Source organism: Meleagris gallopavo, chromosome 2 (genome assembly GCF_000146605.3).
Source record: "Meleagris gallopavo isolate NT-WF06-2002-E0010 breed Aviagen turkey brand Nicholas breeding stock chromosome 2, Turkey_5.1, whole genome shotgun sequence".
In the NCBI taxonomy this organism is placed as follows: Eukaryota; Metazoa; Chordata; class Aves; order Galliformes; family Phasianidae; genus Meleagris; species Meleagris gallopavo.
In genome coordinates this window covers 27,581,024-27,593,020 of record NC_015012.2, presented here as the reverse complement: position 1 = coordinate 27,593,020, position 11,997 = coordinate 27,581,024, and the positions used below count along the sequence as shown (strand labels likewise).

Here is an 11,997-nt window from a genome sequence, read left to right as displayed (position 1 = left end):
GCCATAATGCTAAAGAAAATGTTGCAGAATTCACACAGGTGACTTTCTTGGATCTCCCTGAATCCAAAGGATTTCTGAATTATTTAGGCACAAGAACAAAGAAGGGAGGAATACAGAAAGTAAAATCACATGCAACACTGCAGCAGTTGTGCATACATAGACCCTTTCCAATCTAAAGAGAGATCAGATGGATGGATGATGTGAGATTGAGGTTCCTGCAGCTTGCAGTACTCAGGATTCTGTTGACGTGAGAGAAGCTATATGTAATGAGTTTATCTGAAAAGCCCTCTTCTGGATTTGAAATAGTTTACACAGTATATTAGCCAAACCTTTTTTTTTCTTTTTTTTCCTGAAAATGTTGAACAAAACATATCTTCATGCAAAACTGGAAAAAAGCACATTTCGCCTAATGGCAATCAAAGTGCGTGGGTAGAACAGCAAGCTTAACGAGATGCTCCGTTCATAGGAACTGTTACTGAGGGACCACTGGATACTTCTTTCTGAGTGGAATGGTTTTATAAAATTGTGGCTCCAGTTTTGGGTGATAGGTACTTTTTAATGGTTCACACAAACCATTTAAAAATGTTAAAAAAAAGTGTGTAAAAATTATTTGATTTTGTTCTTAGCATTTTTCAGCCTATCAGTTATGATACAACTTAAAATGTGATCTACGCTGAATTTGGAAAGACCTTTAATGTGTCTGTGTATTTCAGTAAAACTGTGACATCTCCCATGCTTCATGAGAACTCACAGCACGTTGTCTCTCTTCTGCATGCACATATACTCTCTCTCTCCTGTTGAACAGTTGTGAAGTTATGGTATCAAAGCAGTGGATATAACAGTGTAAGGAACAGGATTCATGGATATGTAGGTTCTTGTACTCCTGGGTCTCAGTCACTTGCAGATGGTCTGACTAGACAAGTTCTGAGCCCCTTTGATAGGCAGATCCAAAGCTTAGGACCCTGAACTGGAAATGTCTTCTTAGCTCCCAATTCTGCTCCCATTTAAGTCAATGGCAGAACTCTCACTGATTTCAATAAGAGCAGAATTGGGCCCCAAGAAATTGTTCCACATAGCAACTAATCTCCTGTGAGTTCATTATCTCCAGCAGACCTTATAGTATCGTGACAGCATGCTAGCCCTGCACATGGACACTCACCGTTTAGCATTTGTGTCAATGACGATCGGCAAGTAGTCCATGACAGCTATGTATACAAACTGTTTGGCATCATCGATAACATTGTATATAGCTTCAATATCCAGGACTCTGTCCTTTGGGCAGAAGAGTTTAGGTGAATTCTGTGAAGGCAAAATTCAAATATTGCATTTAAAATAGAAGGACAGATTCTTCTCTTCTCCCTTCACTTGTCTTAAGGTAGTAAGCAATATTCTGAATCTCAGTAGAGACTGTTAACTTTACCCGTCCTGCTGGAATACTGAAACATCAAAGTAATTTTCAAGGCTTATTTTTTCCTTGAAAACATCATCAGGTAGATACAGCTGGGTAAAATGTAGACAGCACAAGCTTGAAAACTGTCCTCTCTGAAGCTCTGGCTGAAGGTGTTACATTTCAGATAAATCTGTTGTGGAGTCCCAGGACTGGTTACTGTAGATAGAGAAAAATCTGTGAACCTAATCTGTCACTTACTACCAGAAAGTAGTCTGTTATGTTACTCATGTTTACACGACCATACCGTTACCATTTACTCAGTCATTGTTGTAGGGAGATGCTGCAGTTTTGGAAGAAGCTTATCTTTAAAACCTGGCTTCAGGTTTTACCTGGTACTGAGCTGGTAAGTAGCAAGCCAAGATTTCAGCTTTTCTCGTCTATGTGTAGGGATGCAGAAGGTGACAGCCTGCTAGAGTCACCCACCTGCAGCACAGGCCAGGGCCTACTACTCTTCTGCCCAGCAGAGAAGAGGTGGAGCCATCTGTTACATCGCTCACGGCACCTGAGAGCAGGGGCTGCTAAAGGCATTTGTAGAATTAGAGCAAATGCCAGTTCCTGCACTGCTGGCTCTGCCATTGCATTGCTTTCCTGATGCTGTGCCATCTCTCCTTTGTTTTCTGCTTGGCTTGCATCGAGGCTATATGTCTATTTTTTCTTTAGTGGTGTTGTTTTTTTTTCCCCCTCTCTTTCTGTGTACAGAGATTGGTAGTGCCTTAGTCACTGATTGATGTGAAAAGGCTTCTTACAAAGAAGGAAGTTAGGAAAATGTTGGAAAATTAACAGTAGCAAAATTGTAAGACCAGTATTCCAGATGCATTCTTGAATACTAAGAAAACCAAACAGAACGTGTTTTTTCAACCAATCTGGAAGATGATCTTGTTGCTAAGATACATTACAGCAATGACTCCTGACTATAAGAAGGAAAGTTCAGTGACTTAGTGTTGTGCTTGTTGTTTTATATAGCACAAAGGTTGAAAGTGAAATACGTTTTCAAGGAACAAGTCTAGACTCAAGAAAAGGTGTAAAATGAATTTGTTAAACATAATTTATATCATCTGAAATTTAAAGAGGCTGTTGCACTGTTCTTATGCTCAATATTTTCTTACAGAGAAGTTGTAAGTCACAAAGAACAACAAAGGAATTGCTACACATTGTCATTTTCAGATGCCTTCATTACAAAGACTAGGAAGTCAAAGATGGTTAGAAGAAAAACCTCTGTTCTCCTTGTAATACTCATTTTAAATTTCTTTTTGTTTTTAGCCTTTCACTTGGTACTTTCTTTTATGGCTGACCTCTGGTCATCATGGGTATTTTAGTGCTTTCCTCAGTGTTGGATAGTACTTTGTCAAGACAGCAAGCACTGTGTGATACATCCCTGCAGCAAGCACAAGCAGGCGCCATGAGAAGGGCAGCGATGAGGAAGTGAGCTCCCAGCCTCTTACAGGCTGTTCGTGTTGGTATTTTAGGAGTAGCCAAGGTAGTAACACTTGGTTCCACCAAACCACACAACTCCAGGGCAGCCTTTCAGATGGGCATGCCGATAACCAGCTGGCGACTTTTTGAGAATTTTTTAGTAGGTGAGAAATTCATTGAAAAGTCATGTTTTCTGGAAGAAATAACTGAATCTATTGATAGAATTTCCTCACCATACCAAGTAAACTTTGTAGATTAAAACAAAACAATTGTATTAACTCTTATCCTCGCCTATATCTTCCTAACTGAGGAGAAAGGAAGCACAGAGACAGGCACTACACTGAAATGTGGATACCCATTCTTCTAATGAAGAAGTGTTTCCGAAGTGCAGTGTGATGGGCATCATCTCCCTTCATAACAGCAAGGCCTCTGACCATTTCAAAGTGGATGACCTATTGGTGATAGACAGTGAGTGTCATAAAGAAGGTCCTTGCGTTGCTCTCCTTGCCCCAGAAGGCTCTCAGGTAAGGTATATGGGAGCAAGTTCAGATCTAAACATTTTAACAGCTTTTGAGCAGAATTTTGCTATTGCACCAGAACAATACATCAGAACAATGTATGTGGAAGTAGCTCAGTTAAATTCAGGTCTGCTTTGCAGCCTGCTCACATAGAAGAAAAGTTAAGTAAATAATATTAAGTTATATATTATTAATTAATATTATTATTATATTATTATATCATTATATAATATATTATTATTAATATTATTAAGTAAATAAATAGTAAGAAAAGTTTTCTTACTATAGATAACCTAGTAACTAAACAGGCTGTGACTACAAATTCAGGTAGCTCCCAGAGTTGGACTTGCTGATCTAAGCTTCTGACTACTGTAACTCCTTCCTTTTTGTTTCCTGAAGTGGAATTCCAAGATGAGGGCCTTTTTGTCCACAGAAAAGAAGAATGCAGATCACATGGGAAGAACTGCATGTTCTGCAAGCTGCAGAAGAATAGTTTTTGTAAGAGCTCTCTCTGCTTGTCTTTGTCTAGAATTAATGGTCTCCTTAAGGATGGCCTTTGCCACATGACTATGTGGCCCCCCTAAGAAAGGCTTCCAGCAGCATTTCTTAGTTTCTTACAGATTGCTAAGAAGAGAGTAGGAGTTCACATAATTTTAATAACAGCAACTACTTCAGGTAGAATTCGTTTTGCAGCTCCTCAGCTGTCTTAAAGTCAGTTCTCTTTATTTGAGCCAGTCTTTAAGACTGTCCAGAATGAATAGAAGTATATGGCTCCTCAGAAGACTGTTAGTTCTGGCTGCCCTAGGCACTTCAGATTTTCACTCGTTTCACTCCAGAACAGCTCTCCATCTCTCCAGTGACTGTAAAAGTCTGAAAATCTTGGACACTTGAACTTTCTGTGGCTCCCAGCAGGTGAAGGTAAATCCTGTCCCATTTAACTACTCATCTGCATCAACATCTTGTTCTAGTGGCTTGTAAAAATTGAGTGCTACATACTTCATGTTGTACTAGACTTAGCTGACAATTCCTTGCTTTATGTAGAATAGAAAATAACTCTTACAATCTTCAGTCTATTCCTGATTATGAAGGCTGTTTTATTTTACTCATATAATAATGTCCAAAAGGAAAGATCCTTCAATATCTGTATCAATCTGTGTACTTTTTTCCAGTTTTGCTACATCACTTCTGAAATGGATGAGTGTTCCATTTCTTCCCATTAAAAATACAAACACACAGGCAGTGAATGCACAGTGAATGCTACTTGAATTTTAGAAGTTTGAAAATATCATTTAAAAATAAAAGTAGATCATGTTCTACAGAAGCATGAACATCTCAAGGGAAGAGTGAAGATCCTTATAAATATCATGTACAAAAATTCAAGCTCTGACATTAAGTTTATAATACAACATTTGATCCCTGATTAAGAATTCATTTACTTCAAGCTATTCACCTTGTATCCACCATTAGAAGTAAATTAGCTAATTTGAAGGTCGTCCCTACCATTTTCTAGATGAAAGAGGAAAAGTAGTGAAAATTACAGAGCAAAGAATAAGAATATTGCACATATTCTGCAGTAGTTTTCAGTCATGGCAAATTGCAGATAAGAACAGTTTCACAGAAATAAAAATGTAAAAATATACTGTGATTAGCTTCTTTTACAGCACAGGAAATGATAAAACTTTCTTAAAGCCTTTCAACTACTGAAATAACCACTTTCCCAGACAACAGAGTGATGTATAGATAACAGCTATAGTGGTCTTACCTCTGTATCTATGTATCCAGTCACCTGCACAAGTCTCATCTCAGCATTAATAGCTGCTTGCAGCTAAGTACATAGCAGTAATGCACATTTTCTTCTCTTAAGGTCAGTTGAAAGAAACGCGTATGTACCAGCTTAAATTACACCACGTAAGTTCATATTAATGGTAATTTCCATCAGTAGTCCTGTTAATTTCTAATGGGTTTATGTGCTTTCCTAAAGACAGATTCAGGTGCTTTCAAAGAGCCACAAAATATTAGAAAATAAAATAGAAGATATGAAAGCCAAGTACTGAACTGTGGAAATAAAACCATCTAATATCTGTCAGGGAGAACACAGCCATATGATGGACTTCATCCAGAGAACAGTTGAACACCTCTGTTTCAGTAACGAGGCACTTTAGTTTACATGAGTTAAATAATCCTCTCCCCTTCCCTCCCTCTCTGCAATTCATTTCAGAACTTACCGACACAAAAGCTTCTGATTTTGTCTCATTCAGCTGCAGCGTCAGTTTGTTTTGAGTATCATACACTCCATAGAGTCTTTTAGACCAACTTGGAGGTATTTTATTCTTGTATTTTAATGAACTGTACAGGGCAAATATCCTTTGTAAATCCAGGACCAGGCAGCTGCAGTTGTACACGATGACACCAAGTTCTTTCATCTGTGAAATTAAAAGTTCTTATTATTAGTGGTGTTTTGGCTGAGGGATCTGTGGAAATAAGCAGCAAGAATGTAAACATTTTCTAAAAGGTGACTTCCAGAGGCGTACCTTGGACTCAGTAGTATTATTCTCAGCTACAGGAACGTTCGTGAACAATACTCTGTTAAAGGAAAATGCACGAGCTAAATTTTCAAAGTCAAAAGCAGGCAGAAGTTGTAACAAGGTTTGTATGCATAGCTGTGTTGCAACCACGTGTCCTGACAGTACACCACGCCTGAGAGATGGACACAACTCCAGAGCTGATGTCCATTTGTCACAGGCACCTTTTTTTTGCAGCTGTTGCTCAAGAATTATAATTCTTAGCTGGGATGGGTCTTTTTTTTTTTTTACAGAGAAGGCCTCTTTTCTGTTGAGTGACAGGAGCACACAGTGCTAATGGTGACAGTTTCTTACATCAGAAATAAATTGTCTTCTCTGGCTCTCAGAAAAGCTGAAAGCAAAAGGCTTAAGTTGTCTCCCTGCTGAAGAAGAAATACGAATTTTCAGCTTCTAATAAATGCATGACCAAAACAGATCCTTCATACTCTCAGTAGCTGGGTGTATTAGGCGCAGTATGATCCAGTATGTGGAATACACAGTTAAGACACAAACACATTTGATTCTTAGCACTACCATTGCTGTGGTACCTCACCTACAGGCTCCAAATTTCTGGACATCAGTTTTGTTGCATGTGAAAACAGAGACAGTTAAGCACTTTGAAAGCATCACTGTTCTCACATGTAAAGATGAGAGAAAATAGCCCAAACAAATATAAGTAGTGTGAGACAATCAAATGCTTTAACAGTCTTCATACACCATTTAAGTGAAGGCACATCTCGTGATTATCCTTAGTCTTGGTTTGGCAGAGATGTCATTAGTTACACATACCCAGTACTTCTGTTGTTGAATTTATATATATATATACCACTTACAAGTTATTTCCTTGGATTCTGGATTCTGAAATCAAAGTGTAACAACACAGCCTCTCTCCCCTTTGTTTCTTTACACACTAGGCTCAGGAAAGCACTGCTGTGGGCACAAAAGCTATTGACCTCTTATCTGCATTTCACATTACTTCAGCCATCTTCAAAGACCAAGAGAATCTGCATGTTACTGTTGAAAAACATCATGTAGAACAAATAATTAAAGGACCGATGCTGTTTTTCTGCAAGCCCACTCTCATGGCAGCATATCCCAAAAGTCTTCCTGACATGATGAAGCAAATAAGAAGGTTGTGAGTTCTCCTGCGTGCTCCTGCTTTCAGTGACACAACAAATTCCTCACTGGTTGCATTCCTTCAAATGAGCTCACCACGGTCACACCAGGCAGTTTCTGAGAGGAGCGTATCTTTTTGTAGAGCCTGTGTGAACTCTGAGATACACATAGTTATCTTGGAGATTGCTCCTGCACAGTTCTGTCTGCAGATAAGAAACACTCTGCAAGAGTGGGCAGAGGAATGCAAAAGAATAGCGTTGAACCTTTGCTCCCTTCCAGTGGTGGGAAACAGCAAATCCAGCATTCCAGTGTGAAAGAAACATGATGGTTGGCACCGTTTTCAAGTCCCTGAGTCGGAAGTGCCACATATATAAGAATATACAACTCTTAACAACCTCATTCCCAAATATTTATCAAATTGCTTTAGCCACAGGAACATTACCCAAAATTGCTATTGCCTTAGCCTTAATATTACTATGAACTTTTTTCATTTAATTTGGGAAAAAATAAGATACTCCTCCTTTAACCTGTACAGCTAGCAATTTGTGGGTAGTTGAAAAACACAGACTGCTTATTGCACTGCAGTGTCTTATTCATAAGACAGTAAATTCATTTTGATGATAAATATAAATTATTTCAAGCTGTGCCCAGCATCCGAGCCAGTCTGTTTTGAGTAACATCTCTTTTTTTCCCCTGGGTGCCACTATCTTTGAAGATGCTCCTGTTTTTAGTTTTAGGCTGTCTCTGACCTCTGCGCACTGTTTGTCTGCAAACATTTTAAACTGTACATTATCTCTGTTTTCACTGAGTACTGCAAATGCCGCTCCCTTAATTGCCAGGCACGTCATTGCAGAGGACTTACTAATAATATTCAGTTACATGTATCTGCATAATACAGCTTAATCGGCTTTTCACGGCTCTTAGCTGATTCCTACATAATTATGTGGTTACAGGTTTCCTTTCACTTTTGAGTTCCACTATTACTATTCCGCTTTATCCCTTCCATTAAGCAGAAGGATAAAATAGTGACCAAACAGCACACCAGCGGCTGTCAGACTTGCATGTGTGTGAGCAGCTATCTTCAGAGAATTGTGCTTTCTCCCTCTCTGCAAATCAAAGCATTGCTCTTCTGCCTCTGCACTCCCTTACTTACAGAGATGAGGAAGCAGCCTGGGGTACTACCCGCTTTATATCTCTGCCATTTTTACAACCCACCTTGCATCCACTCCACAGTACCCGCTGTGTCCAAACAGCAGGCCCAGCCCCAGCCAGACCTTGCCTGGCACATGGGCTTCGGTGACACCACTCCAGGATGGATGTGCGTTCACACTGCAATAATGAACCTGGCTGCCCACAGCACTGCATTGTGCAGTTGTCCTCTCTGGAGGGACACAATGATCAAAGCTTTCCCTGCTTCTGGAGTCATGATAAGAACTCTCCCCATGCAGGCTCACTGGTACATGATACCGACTGGACTCCTCCTTTTCCTCTGGCACAAGAGTTACTTTCTTTTCCCAACTGCCTGTTTTCATTAAGCTTTATGGAGTTCGGTTCAAATTTGCCTGAACTTGGAAGGTAGCTTGAAAGTTACTGGAAAAAGGCAGACAGCAACTCATACACTTACTGTGCAGAGCTCATTTTCTTAGAAAATGAGGTTAGATGTCAGTCTGGGGGCTTGTTACAGTCACCTTGAAAGGAAAACAGCACAAAAAAATTCACAGAAACCTCAGCCCCATTGTTGTGGAACAGCCTTAAGTAGGTTTGGAGTCTAAAACATTGTGCTTCTGCTTCAGAAGCATCTTTTACACAGAGCCTGTTTTTACTCCCATACTGAGTTGATGAGGGACTGCTTTTTTCCCAGTTAATCACAAAGCCTATCATCCTGGAGGCACTTCTGAGAGTGGGTTGCAAGGATGTGCTAGTGACAGATTTAGTATGAAGTTGTATGTCATCTAGATATGGGAAAAGAATTTCCTTTCAGTTTGAGAGCTGCTGTTATTACAGACTTTTTTTTTTTCCTCTCAATAGTCTCACAGGAAAGGCAGAAAAAACATTTATATTGAAAGAATCAAAATCAGAGCATTGTTCCCTGACTTCCACTGACTGAAACCTGCAGCTAAGCATCATCCAAGATACCTGATGTGGTAAATTCCTCTAGGACTAGAGCTTATAAGGCAAGGGAAGTATTTCTTCAGCCCAAGTTTTAAAAGCATCTTTTAACTTAGTAATGAAAATACCAGTGAAAAATTAAAGCGAAGAAGGTCTCGAGAAATCAAAATCTATGGAAGATAAATCTGAAATGAAAGTCACAAATTTGAATGCCTCAAAATGGACCTGAAATGCTGAGATAGGAAAATCTGAAAAAAAAGTTGCTTGTGATATTTTAGTTGATATTTTCAAAGCATAAGTTGGCATCTGGGAACAGGGAATTTTATGTCCTCTCTTTCCTTATTTAAGAGCCACCATAAGTGACCTTTTCAAAGAATGAAAAACAAAGGAGCAGGCTACCCTTGTTTTTGCTCACACCATTTCCACTTGTACAGAATCTGTTAAAGACTACCAAGTCAGCATCTGTCTTTCTTGCCAGGAAGTGCTTTCTTAAATCACCAGAGAAGTGAATGGTTACAAAGACTCAAGGAAAAATGACAGTGGCCCTGTATGATGATGTTCTAACTACAGAAGACAATTAAGCTGCAAAAAGTAAAAGAGAATTAAAAAATTAAGTATTTCTAATTAGAAAAAAACGATTTTTGTGACAAGAGGAAGAATAACTTACTAGATTGGACTGTGAGCAAGATTTCACTAATAGAAATTTTTGCTTGTTCTTTGCTCTTACACATTTGTAGGTGTCACTTACAAAATGAGAAAACAAGGGGAGATAATCTAAAACAAAAGGGTTGTGGATTTGTAACACTCCAGTTCCACAGTGTGAGAAACAGTGTTAGTAAGGCTTTTTAGAAACTTATGGATGATGGGGTTAGGGCACATATTGTCTCCTTAGCCCACAGTGCACAGACCAGACAGCGTGTTCTATATTTATCTTGGGATACACTCTAGGAAACAGCCTCCCTGTGTAGGCAGGTTACTATCTGACCTACATAAGAGTGGCACAATCTGGTTCACAGCTTGTAGTATCTGACTTGTGTGAGCAGAGCAGGAGGCTTCAGAAAATTCCTTATTAATTTCTTAAAAAATAAAAAAAGTTTAATGATTGCTCTATCTGAAGTCTGATCATCCGATCCTGAAAGCGCTGTGCAGCTCTCCTGAGGCACCAGCTGCCATTTGCCTGAAAGCTCAGACAAGCTGCAGGCGCCATCCATTGCCTGTGCTAGAGAAGTACTGGAATAACTACAGGGAGTCTGTTGTTGGATTCTAAATTTACTCAGCAGACCATTACGTATAGGGCTGCATGTGTTTGCCTCCTGTCTGCCCTTTGTCTGTGTTTGAAAATGTATTTCATTATCTTTTCAGGCCTGTGGGGGGTTTTAATGAGCAATTTCCAAATGTATGACTGAGCAAAAGCAGAATGACAATACCAGGGCAGTGGAGTAACAAGAAGTGTGATCTGTCAATTATTAAGGTTTAAAAGGGCATCAGCTTTTCTGTAGCTTCTGAAGAAAAATAACAGAGTGTATTAATTACCACCATAGAGCAGGCTGCAGATATTTTCAGTGGTAAACTCAGGATCTTCTCATAGCATGCTATAGATATGTGGTCAGCCTGCGCTCCAGACACTGGGTTCCTTTTCACTCAGTTATCAGCCTCATATGACACCTCTCCCATATCCCTCCTGTTTTCATTTGGCAGCAGACAGTGCTCAGTAGCTCTCCAGTCACACACAACATCACCCTATGGCTCCTTTCACACCGCTGTTCCACAGCCCTCACCAAACCCACTGAGAGGGACAGGAAGGATGTGTGCTGGGTGCCTTGCAGCCCTAGTGCAGGATGACCATCCCCAGGGGAGGGAAAGCTGAGAGATCTGAGAAAGGGAGAAGCGTTTCTTGGTACCGGGGTGTTTGACAGGAGTGTTGTAGCAGGCTTGGCTCTAATGGGATAACAGGAGTAGCGCTCATCACAAATTCATTAGGTGTAACAGACCCCACTCGAGTGGCTGTCACTTTGATGTACAACAAAAATACAACCTGACTCTGAAGAGGCTGCGCAGGCTGCAGCACTTCCTTGCTTTCTCGCAAAACAATTGGAGGCATTAGAGCTCATCAAAAAAGCAAAGTACAAACCTCAGCTAGCACTTTGCTAGAACCTGCAACCAAACCCTGTGCATCCAGAGTCTGAATACTCCCGCCATGTTTGGTTCTTAGTACACTGCAGAGGCTTCATAGCTTTGTTGTGTTAGAAACAAGAGAGAAAATTCAGTGAAATCTAAATCCAGCACAGCCCTGCTTCTGCTCCAAGTTCCACTTTTCCCTTCCATGCAGATAAGAATGAGACCTACAGTCCTGTTGGAAAATACTAAATAGAAAAGATTAATAGTAAAACACTACATTCTCAGGAAGTGAGTAAAACACCGTCTCACATCAGCTACCTGACAGTAAGTGCTTCTTTGGATGTTAAAAATTGTCAATAGGCAAAATAAATTTTCTTATCTGTTCTATACTTTGAAAATGTGATGATTTTTTAGGAATTCAAGCTTTAAATGCTGTGATTAACCGTTACAATGAAATTATTGCTCCTGTTTTCTGTGGGCAATTTTATTGAAGAAATGGTATTCAGAAATTCATAGAATTAAACTCTCAACCATTCTCCAATGTATCACCTTGCAAGACCTGTTCATAAACCTCCCTGGTGCCTTGCTTAGATTCCATAGTTGTCTAATTAATATAGGAGTTATCAAATGTATCACCTTGTCCTCTGGGACTCATTTGTCCTAGGTGCTTTTTGTAACAAAATACACTGCATAAAACAACAGTTAAAAACTC

At 39.7% G+C, this 11,997-nt stretch overlaps 1 protein-coding gene and 1 long non-coding RNA gene across 2 annotated transcripts in view; one reads left to right on the top strand and one right to left on the bottom strand.

The window, feature by feature from the left end:
• Window positions 1-1,152: 1,152 nt before the first annotated feature.
• LOC100547975 (inactive phospholipase D5) overlaps window positions 1,153-11,997 on the bottom strand; it is a 57,600-nt gene continuing 46,755 nt past the window's right edge. The window contains exons 5-6 of the mRNA XM_019612736.2: window positions 5,607-5,804; window positions 1,153-1,299 (exon numbers count right to left, since the gene is read on the bottom strand). Of these exons, the coding sequence (XP_019468281.1) occupies window positions 1,156-1,299; window positions 5,607-5,804 (342 nt within the window). The 3' untranslated portion in view covers window positions 1,153-1,155. The remainder of the gene's footprint in view (window positions 1,300-5,606; window positions 5,805-11,997) is intronic.
• Window positions 1,283-5,600, top strand: LOC116216314. Its single transcript, XR_004158842.1, has 3 exons — window positions 1,283-3,387; window positions 3,781-3,879; window positions 5,246-5,600. It is a non-coding gene; the product is annotated as an uncharacterized LOC116216314 (long non-coding RNA).